This window comes from Anomaloglossus baeobatrachus, chromosome 1 (assembly GCF_048569485.1).
Source record: "Anomaloglossus baeobatrachus isolate aAnoBae1 chromosome 1, aAnoBae1.hap1, whole genome shotgun sequence".
Lineage (NCBI taxonomy): Eukaryota > Metazoa > Chordata > Amphibia > Anura > Aromobatidae > Anomaloglossus > Anomaloglossus baeobatrachus.
This window is the reverse complement of record NC_134353.1, coordinates 336,301,994-336,328,154: the sequence shown is the minus strand read 5'-3', so window position 1 is coordinate 336,328,154 and position 26,161 is coordinate 336,301,994. Positions and strand designations below refer to the sequence as shown.

The window sequence follows — 26,161 nt, the reverse complement described above, 5'->3', positions numbered from 1 at the left end:
GCAGCAAGGTACAAAAACAGCAGGCAGAAGGGTAGTCAGAAAACACACAGAAGTCAGCACACAGGAATCACAAAACAGAATAGGATGGACCAGGAGCCAGGAAATCAGAACTATCTCTGGCAGAGGTCAGCAGACAGGAGGGGAACTAAGAAGGGTGTGGTGTCTTCCCATTGGCTGTAGCTTAACGCTGGCAACTTCAGCTGGAATACACATGCCACCCACAGTCAGCCAGTGGTACTGCAGATCCCAAGATAACCCAGCCCAGTGGATGATCGGAGCCTGCGCCCACCGGTGCCGCTGGCATCGACTCCTCTCCCATCACCAGCACCATCCATGGCAGGAACACGGCGTCGCCTGGCGATTGGAGCAGAAGTCGCTGGAGCAGACTCCGGTGGTGACGTAACAACAGGATAATGACGCTGACACTTGGCTCTTACCCACAGCACCCAGGTTTCCCATGATCTGAAATCCCTCTATTAGCACCCAGCTTTCCTATGTTCTGATATTTATCTTGTCCTTGGCACCCAGCTTCCCCATGCTCTGCTATACATCATTCCCTCAGCACCCAGCTTTCCCATATTAGAGTATGGGAAAGCTGGGTGCTGAGAGAAGATGTATATCAGAGCATGGGGAAGCTGGGTGATGAGGGAAAGAGCCTTTTTCCCTCAGCACAAAACGTTCCCATCCCCTGCTTGTATCTTTGTCCCCCCTTGTATATAGTTCTCCAAATACTATAATGGCCCCCACATAGCCTTCCATATAGTATAAAGGGTCCCACATAACCCTTCATATTAGAATGCAGCTCCATAGTCCCTCATGTATTATAATGCATTTCCCATAGTTCTCCATGTATTATAATTCACCCCATAGTCCTCCATATATTATACTGCACCACATAGTCCTCCATATATTATAATGCACCCCCATAATCCTCCATGTATAAAGTAGCCCTTCAGTTATAATGAATTTGTCATAGTTCTCCATGTATTATAATTCACCCCATAGTACTCCATATATTATACTGTAGCACATAGTCCTCCATGTTTTATAATGTACCCCCATAGTCCATGTATAAGATAGGCTCCATAGTCCTCCATATATTATAATGTAGCCCCATACTCCTATATGTATTATAATGCAACCCCATAAAACTTCACATTGTATTATGCAGCCCCATATTCCTCCATGTATAATGCACCCCTATATTCCATGTATAAGGTGTCCTTCATTTTGTATTATGCAGCCCCATAGACCTCCATGTATAATGCAGCCCCATATACCTCTTTGTATAATACACCCCTATAGTCCATGTATAGGGTGTCCTTCATGTTTATTATGCAGCCCCCTAGGCCTCCATATATAATTATGCAGCCAGCCTCTACAGGCCTCCATGTATAATATAGCAGCCAGTCTCTCCAGGACTCCATGTATAATAATGCAGCCAGCCTCCCCAGGCCTCCATGTATAATAATGCAGCCAGCCTCCTCAGTCCTCCATGTATAATAATGCAGCCAGCCTCCCCAGGCCTCCATGTATAATATAGCAGCCAGCCTCCCCAGGCCTCCATGTATAATAATGCAGCCAGCCTTCCCAATCCTCCATATATAATCATGCAGCCAGCCTCCCCAGGCCTCCATGTATAATATAGCAGCCAGCCTCCCCAAGCCTCCATGTATAATATAGCAGCCAGCCTCTCCAGGCCTCCATGTATAATATAGCAGCCAGCCTCTCTAGGCCTCCATGTATGCTAATGCAGACAGCCTCTCCAGACCTCTATGTGTACTAATGCAGCCAGTCTCCCCATGCCTCCATGTATAATAATGCAGCCAGCCTTCCCAGTCCTCCATGTATAATAATGCAGCCAGCCTCCCCAGGCCTCCATGTATAATATATCAGCCAGCCTCCCCAAGCCTCCATGTATAATATAGCAGCCAGCCTCTCCAGGCCTCCATGTATACTAATGCAGCCAGCCTCTCCAGACCTCTATGTGTACTAATGCAGCCAGTCTCCCCATGCCTCCATGTATAATGCAGCCTCCCCAGGCCTCTGGCCACCGTGTACTCACTAATTTTTATATATATAAAAAAAAAAAAAACAACAAGTACTCACCCTCTCTCTTCCTTCCACTGCTGCTCTGTCTTCACGTCTCCTCATTCCACTGCTGCTGTCCTCACTGCTCTCCTCATTCCCCAGCCGCTGCTCCGTCCTCACCGCTCTCCTCTTCCACCGCTGCTCGTCCTCCCCTCTCCTCGTTCTCCAGGTGCTCCGGTCGGCGTCCTCCCGTCCTGCGCTCTGTGCACTCTGAGCACAGCAGTCGCACAGGAGTGACGTCACCGCGCAGGCACATGGAGGGGGGGGGGGATGATGATGCACAGAGTGCCACCGGAAGCTCTATGCTTCAACATTACTGTGCGCGGTGACGGGGGAGGGGGCCCCGATGCCGCCGCTGACACCAGGCAGGGGGGCCCGGTGTCGGCGGCGGCAGCGGGTCATATAGCGGCTGCGTGGCTGTGACAGATCAGCGCAGCTCCTCTCTCACTGACAGGAGCTGGCTGCTGATCTGCCGGGCCCCTAACCTCCCGGGCCCGGTCGCAATGGCGACCACTGCGACCGCGGTAGTTACGCCCCTGCTCAAAGGGCTTTCATAAATTCAAAGAGTACTTCAACAACGTATTAATTTATGGGTGTGCATATTTATGCAACAACATCATTTTAGTTTTTAATTTTTCTTTTTCCACCTGAAAAATGTTCACTTTATTTTTCAATTGATTTGTGCAAATTACAGAAACCGAGGGATTCCTGCTTCCTTCCAAGTTTTGGATGTCTGGAAGTAGCAGCAGCAGCAGCATGGAGACCACATTACAGCAGACCTGAGCAGTGTGGCTGTGAATCCAGCTCTGGATTATGGTAAATCACTCTCACTAATTGCAGCGCAATCTGACTGTCTTTTCAACCTCTGCTGCTTTTCTCAATCTGCTCCTCATTACCTCTTCCCTCTCACCTCTCCACTAATTAGAATAGGAGCTGTAACCTCGCACCTCATATTATTGATAGTCTTTCTTTGACAAATATGGATTTGACCTTTTTTCTTTCAGAGTGGATGGGGATGGGAGAATTGGGCTCATAAGTGAGTAAGGTGGCAGATTCCATCATATATAATACTAGCTGTACTACCCGGCTTCGCCCGGGTTAATAACTGTTGTTAACAAAATAGAATGTATTAACATTCGCGGGATAGAATGTATAAATAGAATGTATTAACGCCCGGGATAGTAACTGTCTCTCTGTTTCTCTCCCATTCTCTGTCTGTCTCCCCCTCTGTATATATCTCTCTGTCTCTCTCTCTATCTCTTTGTCTGTCTCTTTCCCTGTCTGTCTCTGACTGTCTCTGTCTCTTTCTCCGTCTGTCTCAATCTCTTTCCCTATCTGCCTATCTATCTCTTTCCCTGTCTGTCTATCTATCTCTGTCACTTTCCCTGTCTGTCTCTTTCCATGTCTGTGTCTTTCCCTCTCTTTCCCTGTCTGTCTCTTTCGCTTTCTTTCCCTGTCTGTCTCTTTCCTTCTGTCTCTTTGTCTGTCTCTTTACCTGTCTTGGTCTGTCTCTTACCCTGTCTGTCTGTTTCCCTGTGTCTGTCTCTGCCTCTTTGTCTGTGTCTGTCTCTTTCCCTGTCAGTCTGTCTCTTTGTCTGTGTCTGTCTCTTTGTGTCTGTCTCTTACCCTGTATATGTCTGTTTCTTACCCTGTCTGTGTCTGCCTCTTTCCCTGTCTGTGTCTGTCTCTTTCCCTGGCTGCATTGTGACACGCCAACATTCCATATAAGGGCGTGGCTGCGCATTCTTCTGAAGTTCTGGCTGCACTGTGGCTCCCAGCTCCATTCGCTTTAATGGAGGCAGGTTTTTTGGTGAATAACTGTAAAGAGCGGGGTTAAAATTTCCCCTCAAAACATAGCCTATGATGATCTCGGGGTCCAGAAGTGTGATTGTGCAAAATTTTGTGGCTGTAGCTGCGACGGTGCGGATGCCAATCCCGGACATACACACACACATACATACACATACACACTTTATATATTAGATATAGCAAATGTTCTACATTCTCTTGTGCTAATAATTTATGCTAAGTTTTTTTTAATGCGTGACCATTTAAGAAAATACGAAACTGTGATTAAAAAAAAACCACTCACTGGCCATCTCAGAGAGCATTGTATGGAAATACTGTTTGTCTTCAGTGTTGATTAGACGATCATGGAAGACTCTTTGACATTCATGACAAAACAATCTGAAAATTTGAGACTGATCGCGTACTGATCCAGGATCACACTGAAGAATGCCTGTGGAAAATATGAGGATATATGAATTGCTTTAATACAGGCACCAATAAAAAAAAATCAGAAGACTATAAATGAACTGTAAAATAGCCATTCTAATGTACATCTCTCCGATGCGTAGCCTGCTTTCATAGATGTAGTCAGTGCACATGTAAATCTCATGCAGCTGTATGCTTAGAACTTGCCCATTAAGCTGTTGGAAGAGCGAAGGTTCATGGTATACAGATTATGTTTGGAGCTGTGGACTAACATCGCATACTAACTATTTCCTATTTATCACAGATGCAAACATGCAGGCCATTTTCATATTTCTGTCTGTGGAAACCGAATGCTATGAATTTCATTACTGATCGGAATGGTAAGGCTATACATTTTGTAGAATTCTAAAATTTAGCAAAGCAAATAGCTGACCATAATATTGTCCTGCTACAACCATTCACATTCTCATGTAATGGCATGGGAAAGAATGGTATAGCCCTTCCATATGATAAATTACAAGCGAGTTAGTAGAGTGGCCAAGAGAGCCACACTATGGGCCAGCTGGTACAGTGGTTAAGAGATCTATTCTATGGACAAGCTGGTATAGTGGTCAAGAGAGCCAAACTATGGACAAGCTGATACAGTGGGTAAGAGATCCACACTATGGACAAGCTGATACAGTGGTCAAGAGAGTCACACTAAGGACAAGCTGGTTACAGTGGTTAAGAAAGCCACACTATGGACAAGCTAGTACAATGGCTAAGAGAACCATATTATGGGCAAGTTAGTACAGTGGCTAAGAAAGCCAAACTATGGACAAGCTGGTACAGTGGCTAAGAGAGCCACACTATGGACAAGTTGATACAGTGGTCAAGAGAGCCACACTAAGGACAAGCTAGTACAGTGGTTAAGAGAGCCACACTATGGACAAGCTGGTACAGTGGATAAGAGAGCCATACTATGGGCAAGTTAGTACAGTAGCTAAGAGAGCAACACTATGGACAAGCTGGTACAGTGGCTAAGAGAGCCACACTATGGACAAGCTGATACAGTGGTCAAGAGAGCCACACTAAGGACAAGCTAGTACAGTGGTTAAGAAAACCACACTATGGACAAGCTGGTACAGTGGCTAAGAGAGCCATACTATGGGCAAATTAGTAGAGTGGCTAAGAAAGCCATACTATAGAAAGTTAGTCAAGTTAGTACAGTGGCTAAGAGAGCCACACTATGGACAAACTGGTACAGTGGCTAAGAGTGCCTTACTATAGGTAAATTAGTACACTGACTAAGAGAGCCACATTATGGACAAGCTGGTACAGCGGCTAAGAGAGCAATACTATAGGCAAGTTAGTATAGTGGCTAAGAGAAGCACACTATGGACAAGCTGGTACAGTGGCTCTCTCATCACTAGTCGTTAATATCAAAGCACTGAAAAACCGCTTTAAAGCCCTGTGCACACACTGCGCTTTTTTCCGCAGATTTTCTGCGGTTTTTGCTGCAGAATTGGTGCAGTCTTTCCCCAGTAAAGTCTATGAGAAATCCAAAATGCTGTGCGCACGTTGCGTCTTTTTTCCTTAAAGGTTTTGCTGCAGAATTTCTGCAGCAAAAAGAAGCAGCATGTCACTTCTTTTCTGCATTTTTCTGCGTTTTTTTCCCTGTGTTTTGCCATTGACAATGTTTTAAAACTGCAGGGACAAAACCGCAGGCAAATGCGGTAAATCCGCACCAAAACCGCAGTGAAACAGCATGCGTTTTTTGTGCAGTTTTTCTGCAGGTAGGTGCACTTTTCTGCCAGAAGGTGCATTTTTCCCTGGAGAAACAAACACGCAGTGTGCACACATAGCCTAAGGCAGGGGTCGGGAACCTATGGCTCGCGAGCCAGATATGGCTCTTTTGATGGCCGTATCTGGCTCGCAGACAGGGCTCCTACCTGTCTATGGGAAGGATCAGGGCCGGCGCCAGCACCCGGCAAACCCGGTCAGCTGCCGGGGGGGGCCCACTCGCGGTGGCAGGAGTGGCGCACCGCTACTCAGGGGGGCCCGGTGGCCGTGCTGTCACCGCCCCCCGCCGAGGATCGAGCTTTCAATTGCATCGGCATCGCAGGTGCCGATACAATTGAGAGCAATGATGAGAGAGTGAGCGGCGCGCTCCCTCTCTTATCATTCTCCCCGCTGTGACTGTCGGCGTTTTTCTGACAGCTCTGCAGCGAGCGCGGTGACGTCATCACTGCGCGCCTGCTGAGAGGTCAGCGAGCGACAGCAATGGACGACGCGCCGAGGAGACTGGATCAGCGGGCGAACGAGAAGTGAGCCGCCCCTCTGCTGACACTGGGCTCCCCTGACTCACAGGCCGGCCACTACACAGCGGCACTAGTACACATAGGGGCCCGGCAGCCGCTCTGCGTCTATGTGTAGTGCTGCTGTGTAGTGGCCGGCCTGTGAGTCAGGGGAGCCCAGTGTCAGTAGAGGGGCGGCTGACCTGGAGAGGCCACCAGCCGTTTCTGAGCTGCAGGAGTGCTAGTCCTGACCTGCACAGCAGACGGAATCTCCATCCTGCAGGACCTGCGATGACGTCACGCCCATGTGACTGTGTGGGAGGAGACACAGGAGGCCGGGCAGAAAGCAAGAGAACTGAATCCTGAAGGAGATTTGGACACATGACTGGTAATAAGAAAAGAGGGGACATGAGGGTGAGGGGGGCTGCAGGGTGAGGGGCATATGAGGGCTGCAGACTGTGACAGAAGCATGTGAAGGGGTGCAGAGTGTTTGAGAGGGGTAAGTTGGGGTACAGGCAGGGTGAGATATGTGAGCAGGGTGTGTGAGATATGGGGGTGTATTGTGTGTGATATGGGGGGTGCAGGCTGTATGGGAAGCAGGGTATGTGACATATGGGGGTGTAGTGTGTGAGATCTGGGGGGTGCAGGCTGTATGGGAAGCAGTGTGTGTGTGTGTGGGATATGGGGGGTGCAGGCCGTATGGGGAGCAGTGTGTGTCTGTGTGATATGGGGGGTGCAGGCTGTATGGGAAGCAGAGTGTGAGAGATATGGGGGTGTAGGCTGTATGGGAAGCAGGGTGTGTGAGATATGGGGGTGTATTGTGTGTGATATGGGGGTGCAGGCTGTATGGGGAGCAGGGTATGCGACATATGGGGGTGTAGTGTGTGAGATCTGGGGGGTGCAGGCTGTATGGGAAGCAGTGTGTATGTGTGTGGGATATGGGGGGTGCAGGCTGTATGGGAAGCAGGGTGTGTGAGATATGGGGGTGTATTGTGTGTGATATGGGGGTGCAGGCTGTATGGGGAGCAGGGTATGCGACATATGGGGGTGTAGTGTGTGAGATCTGGGGGGTGCAGGCTGTATGGGAAGCAGTGTGTGTGTGTGTGGGATATGGTGGGTGCAGGCCGTATGGGGAGCAGTGTGTGTGTGTGTGTGATATGGGGGGTGCAGGCTGTATGGGAAGCAGGGTGTGAGAGATATGGGGGTGTAGGCTGTATGGGAAGCAGGGTGTGTGAGATATGGGGGTGTAGTGTGTGTGATATGGGGGTGCAGGCTGTATGGGGAGCAGGGTATGCGACATATGGGGGTGTAGTGTGTGGGATATGGGGGGTGCAGGCTGTATGGGGAGCAGTGTGTGTGTGTGATATGGGGGGTGCAGGCTGTATGGGGAGCAGTGTGTGTGTGTGTGGGATATGGGGGGTGCAGGCCGTATGGGGAGCAGTGTGTGTGTGATATGGGGGGTGCAGGCTGTATGGGGAGCAGTGTGTGTGTGTGTGGGATATGGGGGGTGCAGGCCGTATGGGGAGCAGTGTGTGTGTGATATGGGGGGTGTAGGCTGTATGGGAAGCAGGGTGTGTGAGATATGGGGGTGTAGTGTGTGTGATATGGGGGTGCAGGCTGTATGGGGAGCAGGGTATGCGACATATGGGGGTGTAGTGTGTGGGATATGGGGGGTGCAGGCTGTATGGGGAGCAGTGTGTGTGTGTGTGATATGGGGGGTGCAGGCTGTATGGGAAGCAGGGTGTCTGGGCCACTGACAGATACAATTGCTCCAGCGGTCACTTAGTACACAAAGGAGTGTTCCTCTCTGCTGCACTAAGCCACCGTTGGACCTAAACAATAATTCGCTGTAAAATAATAAAATAGATAATTGACATAACTGACAATGCGTTGTGTGACATGTCCAATATTCCAGCTTCTTTCTTCTGCGAATGACTCAAAGCTGGCATTCTCTCAACATCAGGTGGGAAGAATGCCAGCTTCCAGTCATGCGCAGGAAAAAGAAGAAGCCAGACTGCTGGACTGATGTCATGCATCGCAAGTTCACAATGTAAGTTATTTATTTGATTTTTTTACTGCTAATTACCATTGTTTCAGTCCAGTTGTGGCTTTATACAGCAGGGAGGAGCATTCCTTGCTGTACTAAGTGAACATTGGAGCGATTGATCTGTCAATGGCCCTTTAAACATATTGTACGGCTCTCGCGGAATTATATTTCAAAATATGTGGCGTTTACGGCTCTCTTAGCCAAAAAGGTTCCTGACCCCTGGCCTAAGGCCTTGTTTATACACTGCGTTTTTACTTGCATTTTTGCTGCAGAAATTTCTTGAGAAAATGGTTGTAACCTTTCTGCAGACATTCCCCAGCAAAACCTATGGCAAAAAAAAATTAGCTGTGCGCACACTGCATTTTTTCTTAAGAAAATTGTTTCGGTAGATGTTTTTAAGAAAAAGAATGAGCATGTCACTTCTTTTCTGCAGATAACTGGGTTATTCACTCCATTGACTGTAATGTAATCATGAAATCCCGCAGGGAATAATGCAGGTAGAAAATTATGTGCGTTTCATTGCGATTTCCTGCGTTATTCTCGCGTTATTTCACGTGTTTTCGGGACATAATAATGTTCATCACTACCCTGCGTTTTGCAGGGAAGTGATGTCATTATGGGCTCATTAAATGACCGTTCCGTCTGTCCTGGTCAGTTCCTGTTTTTTTACGGACCCACGGACAGGACCATCTTTTCAATGTCTTTTGTGTAGGATCGGATGGTACACGGTAGCACTTCCGTGTGCATCTGATCCTACAAAAAACACATCGGATGCCGTATGTCCGCTCCGTTATTATGGAACATGTCCTATTCTGTTCCGTGATAACGGACCGTGACTCAATACAAGTCAATAGGCCCACAAAATCCCCGGAAGCCACACGGAAGCACTTCCGTGTGACCTCCGTCAGGTGCCTGTACAGTCTGTGTCTTGCTCCCTGCCAGCCCCGCAGCTGCCCGCACTGCAGTGTGTCAGTGTCTGCACGCACTGTAGTATCAGTAGCTTCTAACACTGCAGTGCGGGCAGCCGCGGGGATGACAAGCGATGCTGTCAGGAGGTTAGATGAGATCATTACCTGCTGTGACGATCTCCTTCACTCCTGACGTCAGCGCTGTCACTGCCTTCTATGCCCGCCGCGTTATCACATCACATCTCGCGGGCGGCCCGAGATTGTCACTAGCGGTGACGTCACGGGCTCCCGCGATATTGCTGAGAACGCAGCGGGCATAGAAGTCAGTGACAGCGCTGACGTCAGGAGTGCAGGAGATCGTCATAGCAGGTAATGATCTCATCTAATCCCCTGATGGCAGAGTTCGTCATCCCCTGCAGTGACCTGGGCTGACCTCATGATGTTAGCTCAAGTCACTGCACTACTCTCCCAGCCAATGGGGAACATTCTTCTCTTCATTGACTGGGACAGTGAGTATGGTATGGATCATCGTGGGATCCCCTTATTGGATTACGCTAGACCCGGATTTGATTGATCTTTTAAATAAATTGGTGAAAGAGGGAATGTTTTGGGGAGTGTTTTTTCAAATAAAACTTTTTTTGTCATCTATTTTTTTTTATTACTGACTAGGTTCGTGATGTCAGGTATCTGATAGACACGTGACATCACTAACCCCAGGGCTTGATGTCAGGTGACATTACACATCTGGCATCAACCCCATATATTACCCCGTTTGCCACCGCACCAGGGCAATGGGATGAGTTGGGGCGAAGCGCCAGGATTGGCACATCCAATGGATGCGCCACTTCTGGGGCGACTGTGGCCTGCTATTTTTAGGCTGGGGAGTGTCCAATAACGGTGGACCTCCCTAGTCTGAGAATACCAGACCACAGCTGTCTGCTTTACCTTGGCTGGTTATTCAATTTGGGGGGGACCCCACGCTTTTTGTTTAAATTTATTTAATTTAAAACAACAGCGTGGGGTGCCCTCTGTTTTGGATTACCAGCCAAGGTGAAGCTGCCAGCTATGGTCTGCAGGCTGCAGCCGTCTGCTTTATCCAAGCGTTGGCTACAAAAGATAGGTGGGACCTCACGTTGTTGTGTTTTTTAATTATGTATTTATTTTTTGGCTAAATACAAGGCTAAGCACCCTTTAGTGCCACATGAAAGTCACTAAAGGATACCAGCTTAGAATATGCAGGGAGGTGGGACATTATATAGGTCTTTCTCATCTATTATCTATCTATCTATCTATTCATCTATCCATCTTTCTATATATCAATCCATTATCTATCTATCTATATATCTATCTATCTATCTGTCTATCCATTATCTATCTATCTATATATCTATCTATCTGTCTATCCATTATCTATCCATCTATCTATCTATTCATCTATCCATCTTTCTATCTATCCATTATCTATCTATCTGTCTATCTATCTATCGATTATCTATCTATTATTTATTGCTGTTAAAGCATTAAAAAACGCAGGGACCAACCTGCAAAAAAACGCACCCAAAACGCAGTAAAAACGCACACGTTTTTCAATGCGTTATTGGTGCGTTTTTTTTAATGCAGGTGCGCTAATCCTTTACTCTCAAGAAATTTCTTAAGAAAATTTCTTGAGAAAAATCCTTTTTCTAGTGCGCACATAGCCTAATGATGTTTCACAGTAATTATTATTTCTAGCTGTTTAAATCTACATCTATGCAGGTGAGCCATAGCTCCGTATCAGAAAAGCAGAGCTTTAATTCTTATAAAAGGTTTACAGGTTAATAATGAACCCGAGCATAACAAATGTGGAGATTCCCTTTAAGGTGTTATAGTTATATTCCTATACTAACTTGCAGAATTTTTACACTATATTAACTATTATATACAGACCGTTCCCAGCAATTCTATTTAATTAAAAACTAAATGTGAAATTCAGTTTTCTTAGCATTTTCAGTAAAAAAAGAAAAAAAAAACCTTTGAATGTTAGCATCTTGTACAGTACCTTGAACACATTTTGACAAGTCACGTAAGTTAAATACATAATGGGATTTTGCAGGAGTTGGGAGAAGATCAATGCTCATTCTATGGTAAATTTCCACTGCTGCATCCACTATATTGGTTGCACTCTGCTTTACAGCTGAAGGAAAATCCATCAAAAAGCCGCTTAAAATCGCCTGTTTAAAGCAGAAAAACACAGAGTGACTACTTATAATCGAAATAGGAATTAGAAATGTGTTGTTTTACAAGAGAATATATAAAAACTACAGGTTACCTTTGACAGGAGACTCTGCCGCATGTCATTGTATTAATATAGTGTCATACATTGGTCATCTACTTTCATTGCAGAAAAAAAGTATTCTGCATAGTACAGTATTAGAGAAATATAAAATCATAAATACAGCTACACTTTTCTATACAGTAAAAATATGTATGTATGTATATATATATATATATATATATAGTAACGTACACAAGCCCAACACAGGCCAAAAGGACATCCACCAGGATCTATCCCAGAAACACAGAGAGTTTTTAAGTGGTGCGAACAATAACTTTAAAGATAGGGAAATAGATATAAAAAACACATGAAAAGCAACTGTACATATCTGACATAGACCAAATTTGTAGGTGACAAATTTCCCTAATAACCAATGTATGTCGTTTCTATTCTTTGAAAGCTCTACTACTCTAAAAGACTCCAATCCAAAAGAAAAGTCAGTCACAACCCATCCAATCCACACCGGCAAAGAAATAAAACTATTGATGTCCATCAATTAAGCTATGTGTAATGAGAAATTACACAGGGGAAAAGTATTGAACGCGCTTATTGAAATGTATTTAAAGGGGTGGTTCGCCGATATTTTTAATTGTCTAGATCGATATTATATTGAGAAACAATGTTTCTCTCAAATACCTTATGTTGGCAATAGTGCCTGTGAGAGGCGCTATTGCAGACTGCTGTTCCCCGCTCCATGACCCCCGGGCTCCGTGACCTCGGGGATCCGGTGACGTCACGTCAAGTTCCTGACACCACGGCCGGCCGCAGTGTCCGTGAGTGATGGGCTGTGGGTAGTGTTTCACCGCTTGTCACAGCCCATCAGCTCCCTCCTCCCTCCTCCCTCACAGCAGAGCTCTGCAAGCAGGAGACACACTGAGCTGTGACAAGCAGTAAAACACCACCCACAGCCCAGTGACTCAGGAAGACTGCGGCCGGCTGCGGTGATGTCATGTGTCCGGAACTTGATGTGACGTCACCAGATCCCCGAGGTCACAGAGCCTGGGAGTCATGGAGCAGGGAACAGCGGTCCGCAATAGCGCCTTTCACGGGCACTATTGCCAACATAAGGTATATGAAAGAAACATTGTTCCTCAATATAATATCGATCTAGAAAATAAAAAATATGGGTGAACCACCCTTTTAAGACTTCGTAAAAAAAAGCCTTTGTTGGTGATGACAGCTTCAAGACACCTCCTGTATGGAGAAACTAGTCGCCTTCATTGCTCAGGTGTGATTTTAACCAATTCTTCTACACAAATACTGTTCAAATACAATAGGTTTAGTGGGCTCCTTCCATGAATGCTGAGCTTTAGTTCCTTCCATATTTTCTATTGGATTCTGGCTAGGTGATTGGTAGAGTCATTCTAGCAGCTTTATTTTCTTTCTCTAAAACCAATTGAGAGTTTCAGTGGCTGTGTGTTTAGAATCATTGTCTTGCTGAAATGTCCACCCTCCTTTCATCTTCATCATCCTGGTAGATAGTAGCAGATTTTTATCAACAATGTTTTGGTACATTTGTCCATTCATACTTCCATCAAATGTATGAAGTTTTCCAGTGCCATATGCTGAAAAATCAGCCCCACATCATAATGTTCCCACCTCCAAATTTCACTGTTTTTATGGTGTTCTTGGGGAGATATGCAGTGCATTTTGGCCTCCAAATATTATGTGCATTATTGCATCCAAAGAGTTTAAGATTGGTATCATCTGACCAGACTATATTCTAGCAATATTTCACAGGCTTGTTTAAATGTTGTTGAGCAAACTTTAAACGTGCTTATTGTACAGCAATGAAGTTTTGCATGGTGAATGTGCATACAGGCCATGGGGGGTGAAAGCATTACTTATTGTTTTCATCAAAACAATTGTGCCTGCTAATTCCAGGTATTTCTGTAGCTCTACACAGGTGGGTTTTGCTTCTTGGAAAACTCTTCTGATAATTCTTTTCACTTCTCTGTCTGAAATCTTATGGGGAGCACCTGGTTGTGGCTGTTTAGGGTGAAATGATGTTCGTTCCACTTCTGGATTATGACCCCAACAGTGCTCACTGGAACCTTCAGGACTTTAGAAGCTCTGTATCCAATGCCATCAGTATGTTTTGCAACAATAAAGTTGCAAAGGTCTTGAGACAGTCAGACACTCACTGGTTTTACCCATCATGAGATATTTCTTGTGTGGCACCTTGGTAATGAGGAACCTTTGTTATAGGCCATCAATTGAACCACCTGATAATATTTTCACTAAGTGACAGGATTGCTTTCAAATTATTGCTAGACTAGCAGGTGACATAATTTTCCATGGCTTTTTGCACCTCTATTTCTTCATGAATGTTCAAAACTTTTTCCCTGTGTCATTTCTCATTATTACACATAAGTTAATTTATTAACATCTATGGTTTGATTTCCTTGCCTGTGTGAATTAGATAGGTTGTTACTGATATCTGATGCTAAATGGAAATTGGTGACGTGTTCAATAATTATTTCACCACTGTATGTTGTCTGGGTTATAGTGTTTATTGATGATGTGACTAAAGACAGAAGCAGCCAGATCAATAATGAAGTGTTCTATACTCTCTGCTCAGATTCAACTAAATGCAGTCCAATTACCATATATACTCGAGTATAGGCCAACCCGAGTATAGGCCGAGGCCCTTATTTTACCACAAAAAATCTGGGAAAACATATTGACCCAAGTATAAGTCTTAGGTGGGAAATCTAGCAGCTACTGGGAAGTTTCAAAAATAAAAATAGATTCTACAAAAATGTAATGTGCCCTATCATTGTCCCCTTTTATAGTAATGTGCCCATCCTTGTGCCCCTTCCTTGGTTCCTCTAGTAATGTACCCATCATTTAGTAATGTCCCCTGTAGTAATGTTCCCATCATTTAGTAATGTCCCTTGCAGTAATGTGCCCATTGTTTAGTAATGTCCACCTACTGGTCCCCTTCTTGTCCCCTATTATGCCGTTGTTTACACACAATGAAAATTATTCTCACCTGTCCTTCGTTCCTGCGGTGCCCTCAGCTGCTTCTTGCAGACCGCAGGCACATAGACCTTTCGGTGATCTCGTCCAGTGCACGAAGCCGCCTCTGCAGGCTGCCATCATGGCTTTACTGAAGTTGAATGCTTTACGGTCACGGCGGTGCCCGCAAAGCATTCAACTGCTGTAAAGCACTGACAGCAGCAGCGGCTCCGTGCACCGGACGAGATCATCAAGGGGTGCTTCTTGCAGACCACAGCTACATAGATCCCTCCACTATCACGTCCAATACACAGGGTCGCTGCTGCTGTCAGCACTTTACTGCAGTTGAATGCTTTGCGGCACCGCCGCCGCCATAAAGCATTCAACTACAGTATAGCAATGATGGCAGACAGCAGCCCCGTGCATCGGACGCAATCACAAAGGGGCCTATGTGCCTGCGGTCTGCCAGAAGAAGTTGACGACAACCCGGGTATGGAGGACAGGTGAGAGTAAGTTTTTTGTGGGAGCTTCACTTGAGTATAAGCCGAGAGAGGCATTTTCAGCAAAAATAAATGGGCTGAAAAACTCGGCTTATACTTGAGTATATATGGTACTGAAATGAGGAGGCTTTGTAGAAAAATGGTTGCAATTTCTAAATGTTTCTCGGGATGTTTTTGTTCAACCCCTTTATTTAAACCTGAAAGTCTCCACTTTAATTGTAACTTAAATGTTTCATTTTAAATAAAAAAAAATTGCATGCAGAGTTGGAATCACAAAGATTCGGTCACTGTCCAAATATTTCTGGACCTAACTGTGCAATCCTCAATACTGAACATTCAGACAACTATTAATAACATCGATTGCATCAGTGGGCACTCATACTTGACAAATCAATATATTTTGATAAATTTGTTTCCAATTTATCATTTGCACATCATTAATATGTCTATGTCTATCGATTCTGTGATTTCCATAACTCCATCACCTTTCCTTCCTGGTGTTGCAATTTCAATATTGAGGAGTTTATATTTATTTAGCTTCGCTCCTCTAAGAGAATAACCAATTATTGTAAAAGTTTTTCCAAAATAATAGGGACAATATACAGTCATATGAAAAAGTTTGGGCACCCCTATTAATGTTAACCTTTTTTCTTTATAACAATTTGGGTTTTTGCAACAGCTATTTCAGTTTCATATATCTAATAACTGATGGACTGAGTAATATTTCTGGATTGAAATGAGGTTTATTGTACTAACAGAAAATGTGCAATCCGCATTTAAACAAAATTTGACCGTGCAAAAGTATGGGCACCTCAACATAAAAGTGACATTAATATTTTGTAGATCCTCCTTTTGCAAAAATAACAGCCTCTAGTCCCTTCCTGTAGCTTTTAATGAGTTCCTGGATCCTGGATGAATTTGACCATTCCTGTTTACAAAACAATTCCAGTTCAGTTAAGTTTGATGGTCGCCGAGCATGGACAGCACGCTTCAAATCATCCCACAGATTTTCAATGATATTCAGGTCTGGGGGCTGGGAAGGCCATTCCAGAACATTGTAATTGTTACTCTGCATGTATGCCTGAGTAGATTTGGAGCGGTGTTATGGATCATTGTCTTGCTGAAATATCCATCCCCTGCGTAACTTCAACTTCGTCACTGATTCTTGCACATTATTGTCAAGAATCTGCTGATACTGAGTTGAATCCATGCGGCCCTCAACTTTAACAAGATTCCCGATTCCCGGTGCTGGCATTGGCCACACAGCCCCAAAGCATGATGGAATCTCCACCAAATTTTACTGTGGGTAGCAAGTGCTTTTCTTGGAATGCCATGTTTTTTTGCCTCCATGCATAACACCTTTTTGTATGACCAAACAACTCAATCTTTGTTTCATCAGTCCACAGGACCTTCTTCCAAAATGAAACTGGCTTGTCAAAATGTGCTTTTGCATACCTCAGGCGACTCTGTTTGTGGCGTGCTTGCAGAAACGGTTTATTTCGCATCACTCTCCCATACAGCTTCTCCTTGTGCAATGTGCGCTGTATTGTTGACCGATGCACATTGACACCATCTGCAGCAAGATGAAGCTGCAGGTCTTTGGAGGTGGTCTGTGGATTGTCCTTGACTGTTCTCACCATTCTTCTTCTCTGCCTTTCTGATATTTTTCTTGGCCTGCCACTTCTGGGCTTAACAAGAATTGTACCTGTGGTCTTCCATTTCCTTACTATGTTCCTCACAGTGGAAACACAGTTTAAATCTCTGAGACAACATTTTGTATCCTTCCCCTGAACAACTATGTTGAATAATCTTTGTTTTCAGATCATTTGAGAGTTGTTTTGAGGAGCCCATGATGCCACTCTTCATAGGAGATTCAAATAGGAAAACAACTTTCCCATGATTGGATACACCTGCCTATGAAGTTCAAAGCTCAATGAGGTTACAAAACCAATTTAGTGCTTTAGTAAGTCAGTAAAAAGTAGTTAGGAGTGTTCAAATCAAGAAATTGATAAGGTTGGCCATACTTTTGCACCAGTCAAATTTTGTTTAAATGCGGATTGCACATTTTATGTTAGTACAATAAACCTCATTTCAATCCAGAAATATCACTCAGTCCATCAGTTATTAGATATATGAAACTGAAATAGCTGTTGCAAAAACCCAATTTGTTATAAAGAAAAAAGGTTAACATTAATAGGGGTACCCAAACTTTTTCATATGACTGTAGATAGGATATAAAATGTTCTGGTCCAGCTTAATTGTGAAGTTTTGAAGAGTCTTTGTTTTTTTGTTTAATCTAGATGTATGATGCTACAGTGGATATGACATCTGTAGTTACAGATCGAGAAACAGGATGTTCGGGGCTCCATCTGTCCAGCTATTGATGCTAAAATATTTTAGTACAAAGAATGAGCAGCTCAAGAGTGACCATCTGGTTTCAGGTAAACAATAATAGAAAGAGCCATCTGATCAAATAAGACTTCTCTCCAATTAACTGTAAGTCAATTATGTCAGTATCTGATGGAATTTTATATATTCCATGTTATCAAAAAACTATTAGTTAAGGTCCAGTCACACTAAGCAACTTACCAGCGATCCCAACAACGATAGGGATCGCTGGTAAGTTGCTAGGAGGTTGCTGGTGAGCTGTCACACTGCGACGCTCCAGCGATCCCACCAGCAACCTGACCTGGCAGGGATCGCTGGAGCGTGGCTACACGAGTTGCTGGTGAGCTCACCAGCAACCAGTGACCAGCCCCCAGTCTCCTAGTTACAGCACACATCAGGTTAATTAACCCGATGTGTGCTGCAGCTAAATGTGCACAGAGCAGGGAGCAGCGCACACTGAGCGCTGGCTCCTTGCTCTCCTAGTTACAGCACACATCGGGTTAATTGCCTGATGTGTGCTGCAGCTAAATGTGCACAGAGCAGGGAGCAGCGCACACTGAGCGCTGGCTCCTTGCTCTCCTAGTTACAGCACACATCGGGTTAATTGCCTGATGTGTGCTGCAGCTATCTGTGCACACAGCAGGAGCCGGCAGCACAGGCAGTGAGAGCGGAGGAGGCTGGTATCAAAGGTAAATATCGGGTAACCAAGGACAGGGCTTCTTGGTTACCCGATGTTTACATTAGTTACCAGCCTCAGCAGAAGCTGGCTCCCTGCTCACTGCACATTAGTTGTTGCTGTCTCGCTGTCACACACAGCGATCTGTGCTTCACAGCGGGACAGCAACAACTAAAAAATGGCCCAGGACATTCAGCAACAACCAACGACCTCACAGCAGGGGCCAGGTTGTTGCTGGATGTCACACACAGCAACATCGCTAGCAACGTCACAAAAGTTGTTCGTTACCAGCGATGTTGCTAGCGATGTTGCTTAGTGTGACGGGGCCTTTAGGGTATACAAAGCCCAACGTGGACCTTATTCCCTAACAATTATGTCCTGGAATTCATTGGTGATAGAGATTTGACATCTGACGATTTATTGACATTTTCTACCAGTGGACTTAATATATTTTAATATATTATTCCTTTTTGTATTCTGATCCTATGCAACCCTGGTGTGCTTTTTAGGACTGTCCAATTAATATGCTGACCCAACTTTTGCTTTAATTACTCTCCTGGATTAACCTCTGTTTGCCCATTCGGGTATGACCTTAAATTGCCTTAAGGCCCAGTCACACACAACGACTTACCAGCGATCCCGAAAACGATGTGACCTGATAGAGATCGCAGGTAAGTCGCTGGGAGGTCGCAGGTAAGATGTCACACAGTCAGACCTTACCAACGATGCAGGAACGATACAGGTCGCAGTAGCGACCTGTATAACGATCTCAGCAGTAACTGTGACCCTGTCACACAGTGTCAAACACAGCGATGTGTCCTGCCCAGCAGGACATCGCCTTTGAAGAAAATGTCCTGGACCATTCTAACACAACTAGCGATCTCACAGCAGGGGCCTGATCGCTGGTAGATGTCACACATAACGGGATCGCTACTGCGTCACAGAAACGAACGAGATCGCTAACGGGATCGCTACTGCGTCACAGAAACCGTGACTCAGCAGCGATCTCGTTATGTGTGACGGTACCTTTACTCTGGCCGTCCCTGAATGTGTTTTTTGGATTCCATTTTTTTTTTTTTTTACTTATTTTCTGGATCTGACCCAGCCTTGTTTGTTTAACCACCAACTGGCTCCACCATTCAGCAGCTACTCTGCAGATGCTGACCTTTGGTTTCTATAAAAAAAAATCAGATCCCTATATTGAGATTAAAGGGTAAAAACCAATAATGCCCCTAGAGCCTGCTAAACGGAGTAGTCAGAAGAACCAAGCTTGACTGTAGAAGCCTTGTTTGAGCTGATGTATTGTTACCAGAAATTCTGAGGTTGGAGTCTTATTTTAGATTGACCCATTAGTTGGTGGTGTATGTGCACCGTTTTGTATGTGTTCATTAAGAAAACAATATTCCTATAGCGAGTTGAAATGTAAGCAACAAAAACACCGTAAATTGGTTCCTCCGAAACATCTTAACCTGTCTTAGCCCAAGAGTGTAGGACAGAGGACTCCAACCTTTATTACCTTGAGAGCCACATTCAGCTCTGAGAGAGGGTTGACTCAAAAGCCATATTCAGCTCCCACCCCACTGGCAATAGTGACACCCAGAGCCCCCATTAGAGGTATAATGACAGTCAAAGCTTTTCCAGATAAATCAAACTGAGGAAGTATACCAGAACCCGGAAGTTACTACCTTACCCCCATTCAGATCTGCCCTTCTGTATGGGGTTACTCACAAAATTCAACATCTGGAGACTTGCCCTTCATAGCTGTTTGGTAGACCTAGTGCCTATGTACCAAGCTGGAAGACAGCCGTGAGCACACATCATAGGCCTGTTAGCCACATATGGTTCCCAAGCCACAGGTTGGGGACCCCTGGTGTTGGAGAATGCTGAGGGTTTGAGAGAATGCTAAGGAAAGATTGCCTGAGTGTTATAATTAACTTGAAAGCATGACAGATGTAAAATTGCCTTTTAAACAATGGATATGTATGTAACTCAAACAATATAAAGCTGGAATACTTTGTTACATATGTTTATTATAGTTTAAAAAATTTTAGCAATATGACCCCTGGCATTTTGATAAGTTAAAAAGGTGGGAAAGGAATAGAAACTTAAAATCTATGCTGGGTTTACATGATCGTATTTTCTACACCCGAGATTATTATGCTAATCAGACTCGAGCTTGATCAAAGTGGGATCTATTTTTCTCAGATGTCGAGAAGACTAAAAATAAAGTTTTTCCATTTTCTCCATTCTGATAGCCCGTGAAAATAGGACTACACTTAGATGTCATACCAGTGGGCTCCGATTTTTTTCACAGACTCATACACTTGAATCCAAGTTTTATCAAATTCCACTTGGATCGAAAATGCAGTTGTCTGCATGAGTCCCTAAGAATGTCTACTAGTACTTTTATGCTGGGGTCACACGATTTTTCGAACTGAGTGCGATCCGACAAAAGTTCAAATCGCACTCTGACCAATGCTATTCTATGGGGTTGTGCACATCACTGATTTTTTATTCAATCCGAGTCTGACAGAGGAAAAAAATTGCAGCATGTAAGATTTGCATCCATAAATAGGATTGTACTTAGCCATGCAAGGCAATGGTTCCGTGAAGAAGAGTGGGAAAGCACTCTGAGTTCGGTCCAGTTTTCACAGACTGATAGAATGGAAGAGGGGGAGAAAATTGTTTTTTCCATCTTCTTTACATCTAAAGGCCCCGTCACACACAGCGATATCGATAACGATATCGCTAGTGAGCGTACCCGCCCCCGTCGTTTGTGCGTCACGGGCAAATTACTGCCTGTGGCGCACAAAATCGTTAGGAGCTGTCACATGGACTTACCTGCCTAGCGACGTCGCTGTTGCCGGTGAACCGCCTCCTTTCTAAGGGGGCGGTTTGTGTGGCGTCAGAGCGGCGTCACTAAGCGGCCGCCCAATAGAAGCAGAGGGGCGGGGATGAGTGGCCATAACAACCCGCCCACCTCCTTCCTTACTCATTGCCGGCGGCTGCAGGTAAGCTGCAGTTTGTCGTTCCTGAGCTGTTACACGTAGCGATGTGTGCTGCCTCGGGAACGACAAACAACCTGCGTCCTCTACAATCAATGATTTTTTTTAAAACAAACGACGTGTCAACGATGGACGATTTGGTGAGTATTTTCCATCGTTAACGGCCGTTCATTGGTGTCACACGCAACGACGTCGCTAACAATGTCGGATGTGCATCACGGAATCCGTGACCCCGGCGATATATCGTTAGATACGTCGCTGAGTGTGACGGGGCCTTAAGAAAATCAGATCACACTCTAATAAGAGTCTGATCAGAGTGTGATTAGCATAATCGTACCAAGAAGAGAGAAAATTACGGTCATGTAACCCTAGCCTTAAAGAGGACCACCCACCAGGATTTTTCTATATAAACTAAAGCCAGTGCTATACTGATGCTAGGATGCTGATTCTATACATACCTTTAGTGTGTGAGATTAGATGTATACTTTCTGAAATATAGGCAAATTAACTTTGTGAAATGCACTTTTATTTGTTTGATAGATGCTACAGAATATCTGACTGCCTGTCTTTCCTCCCCCTGTCCCCCTATGTAATAACATAGACAGGGGGAGGAAGGACAAGCAGGCAGACAGAGCCGGGGATAACTAGCAAAACATAACCCACTTATTAGATATTTTGTTATATCCAGCAATCAAATAACAGAGTATTTCACAAATTTGCCTGTATTTCATAAAGTATACATCTAATCTCACAACTAAAGTTATGTTTAGAGTCAGCATGATAGCACCAGTATAGGACTGGCTTTATTTTATATATGAAAATCATGGTGGGTGGTCCTCTTTAAGATAAGAATAAAAAATTAATGGAAATAAAAGAGATACGGTGATTCATTAGAAAAGCGTATATAATAGAATTGAATTAGAGAATGACAAACTTTCCTTGGGCCGAACATATTGGAGGTACACTTTCCTCATGTACTTTCTGTACAGGTAGCAGACCGTGTCCTTAATTATCTGTGAGCACAGAGCGATGTATGAGCTCAATAGCAAGGCTATAGGTCTAAACACAGCTCAGCCTAAACCAAGAACAAGAAGCTTAGTAATTCTGTCCCTAGACTTGAGTTATTAGTGGGTCACGTGACACCAATCTGGGGTTACAAAATACATTTAAACTTTAGCTATTTTTTAACATAAAAAAACTTGATTTAAACTATAGGTCATTCTCTGATGATATTCCCTTTAAAGATATTCATAATTGAGTGGAACACAAAGCGACAAGCTAAACTAATAGTAATGCCCTAAACTGTGTGCAGTGAAATGACCCATTATGCACTAGGCATCTCCGTTTTGGCAATTCCCTACGACCTTTTTTGACTTTTCTACTAATTATAGACTTGCTAAATTTCAGCCTAGGATAAAATGTTTTCTCTTCTGGATTAAGAAAAATCCGATCTTACTGAAGCTTGTCAGTGCACATGAAATTGACGTAACTACTTTTCCTGGTTGTGTTGAAGGAGTCACTGACCTGAAAAATCTGTTTAAGGCTGTGCTCGGAGGGTGTTGGCAGGCACAACATACTGAAGTGTCGTAGAAAGCGCGGAGTTACTGGATTCCGACCCCCACCTGGAGGAGCACAAGCAGCTGCAATAGTTACATCCTGAGGGAGAAGAAAATAACATCATGCACAATTTGAATCAAAGAGGACAGTGAGATACAGAAGAAAGCAGCCAAAGCTGGGAAATGATACGCACGCTGGAATATATCCACACAATGGAAATACAATGTAGCTCTCTATTTTATTAGCAACATGACCAGTCAGTGTAACCGCTTCCAGCTGTGAAGTCTATGGACTAGAAAAGGAATATATACATTTTTTTATTGAGTCTTTGCGTTCATAAAAACATTAAATGAGTCATTATGAATTAACTAAAAGACGGCTTTTTATTACTTGTTACCAGAAACAGCGGCACTGTGGCTGGTATTGCAGTTCAGCTCAGTTTAAAGAGTAACCGTCATTATTATTTTTATTTCATAAGTCAAAAGTATCTATAGCGGGACACTGCACTCTCTTTCCTTTCACTTATTCAATGAAACAGAATAAAAGTTTATTTGCAATAACAGGTGTCTTTTATTTTTTGGCGACAAATAGAAACTGACGTTTCGGCCTCACAGACTCTGGAGATTCTTAATGGCCGGGTCAAACTTGACCTGACATTAAGAATCTCGGGCTTAAAACCAGCTGGTAAATCAAAGCTGGTATTAAGCCCTTATTACCCAGCGTGTCACCCGGCACAAGGGCCACTGGAAGAGTTAGATACACCGCCAGAAGATGGCGCTTCTATGAAAGTGCCATTTTCTGGGGCGGCTGCGGACTGCAATTCGCAGTGGAGGAGGTCCCAGAAAGGTTGGGCTACCCTGCGCTGCGGATTCCAGTCCCCAGCTGCCTAGTCGTACCTGGCTGGACACAAAAATTGTGTGAAGCCCACGTCGTATTTTTTTTTCATTAGTTCATGAAATAATTAAAAATGGGCTTCCTTATATTTTTGGTTCCCAGTAAGGTACAAATAGGCAGCTGGGTGTTGGGGGCAGCCCGTAGCTGCCTGCTATACCTGGCTAGCATACAAAAATATGGTGAAGCCCACTTCATTTTTTTAACATTTTTTTTACAAACAAAACTTTAAAAAAGGGCTTCCCTGGATTTTCCATTGCCAGTGAAGGTAACACAAACCAGTGGGGGTTAGCAGCCAATAGCTGTTAGGGTTACCCTTAGCTAGCAATAGAAAATGCAGCAGGAGCCCACACATTTTTTTAAACCCCTAGCCTTAACCCTAGGGTTAGGATAATGTGTTTGTTTTTTTTTAATGAATTTAAAAAAAAAAAATCGACATGGGCTTCACCATAATTTTTATGCCAGCCAGATACACCAGACAGGTATGGGCTGCCCTCAACCACTAGCTGCCTATTTGTACCCAGCTGGGAACCAAAAATATAGGCAAGCCCTTTTTTAATTATTTCATGAATTTCATGAAATAATTAAAAAAATCGACATGGGTTTCACCCAATTTTTGAGTTCAGCCAGGTACAACTAGGCAGCTGGGGACTGGAATCCACAGTGCAGGGTGGCCCAAGCTTTCTGCCCCCCCTCCCCCCACTGTGAATTGCAGTCTGCAGCCACCTCAGAAAATGGCGCATTCATAGAAGCGCCATGTTCTGGCGCTGTAACCAACTCTTCCAGTGGCCCTGGTGCCAGGTGGCTCGCTGGGTAATAATGGGGTTAGGGCCAGCTGTGTATTATCAGCTGGTCCTAAGCCTGAAATTCATGGTGTCATGCCAATATCAGACATGGCCACCATGAATTTCTAGTAAAGATAAAAAAAACACAAAACAGAGAAAAATATTTTTATTAGTAATAAAACACAACACAATTAGTGACTCCATCTTTATTGAACTAACCCCCCCCCTCTGCCGTAGTCCTGGGTCAAGGGTCCCGCGCTGTCCAATCCGGATTCAATATCATTTGATTGGTTGTGACGACAGTGCCGCGCAATATCGCTACCCGTGACCAGGTCGCGCAGCACTAACGTCACGGAGTTAGGTGAGGCCATTGTAAACTCACCTCACCTGACCCCGTGTCATGCGATACGGTGCCCATGTCGCTGACACACTGCTGTGGGCCTCTTCCTCTGGTCTGTCGCGTCATTCCATCAGCTGATCCAGGGCGCGGTCTCAACTTCTGTCCTGGCAGGTTGCTGTGCTTGCAAGGCGTCCTGGCGCTGGTACGGTGTCATGGGGCGATGTCCTGGCGCTGGCACGGTGTCCTGGGGCGGAGTCCTGTCATGGTGTCTTGGGGCGGCACGGTGTCCTCCGATCCCACAGTCACAAGACAGCAGAAGATGCGAGGGCGCATGCTCCACCCTCTCAGCCTCAAGAATAGAATAGCAGGGGATAACACAATATTCACAAACATGGCGCCGGAGATAAGCGCTATGCGCAGGCACCAGCTGCAACGCCATCTTAGTGAATAGTAAAATTAGCATAGACAACAGAGAAAGGGAGGAACAGGCGGCAGGGGGGTGGGAATCCATATGAATACCCACCCAGTTATTATCTGCTCCGCGGAGGGTGGAAATGCAGAGGGAGGAGCTACAGGCAAAGGGAAGAGCTACCAGTAAGAGGGAGGAACTAGAGGTGGAGGGAGGAGCTAGACACTCCTGCGGCCACAAGACAGCAGAAGATGCGAGTGCACATGCGCCACCCTCTCAGCCTCAAGAATAGAATAGCAGGGGGTAACACAATATTCACAAACATGGCGCCGGAGATAAGTGCTATGCGCAGGCACCAGCTGCGACGCCATCTTAGTGAATAGTAAAATTAGCATAGACAACAGAGAGAGGGAGAAACAGGTACCAGTGGGGCAGGAATCCATATGAATACCTAACCAGATATTATCTGCTCCGTTGCCGATGTCAATCAAGTAGCTGCTGAATTTATAAACTTCACTTTCTTGGATTTGAAAGCCTAAACATCCGAGCTGCCAACTAATGGTATGTAGATGATCAGCCTGATAGTGCCAGTATAGCACTGCCTTTAGGTTATATACGAAAATCCTGATTATTGGTTTCCTTTAATAATAAATGCAACCATAGAAGAGTAAAGCGGTTTCTAGTTTTAAAAAAAAGACTATAGAGATGGATTCTAATGTATATAAAAACTACAAATATGTTTATATGAAAAAAATCTAGGAGTGTTCATTAAAGGACAAATAGATTAAGTCTGTTATGT

General features: G+C 44.6%; 1 protein-coding gene across 1 annotated transcript in view; it reads right to left on the bottom strand.

Annotated features, from left to right (window-relative positions):
- The window catches only part of DNAH6 (dynein axonemal heavy chain 6), a 596,499-nt gene that overhangs the window by 350,116 nt on the left and 220,222 nt on the right, over positions 1 to 26,161 (bottom strand). The window contains exons 41-43 of the mRNA XM_075352201.1: positions 22,905 to 23,036; positions 11,575 to 11,746; positions 4,184 to 4,330 (exon numbers count right to left, since the gene is read on the bottom strand). Coding sequence (XP_075208316.1) covers positions 4,184 to 4,330; positions 11,575 to 11,746; positions 22,905 to 23,036 — 451 coding nt within the window. The remainder of the gene's footprint in view (positions 1 to 4,183; positions 4,331 to 11,574; positions 11,747 to 22,904; positions 23,037 to 26,161) is intronic.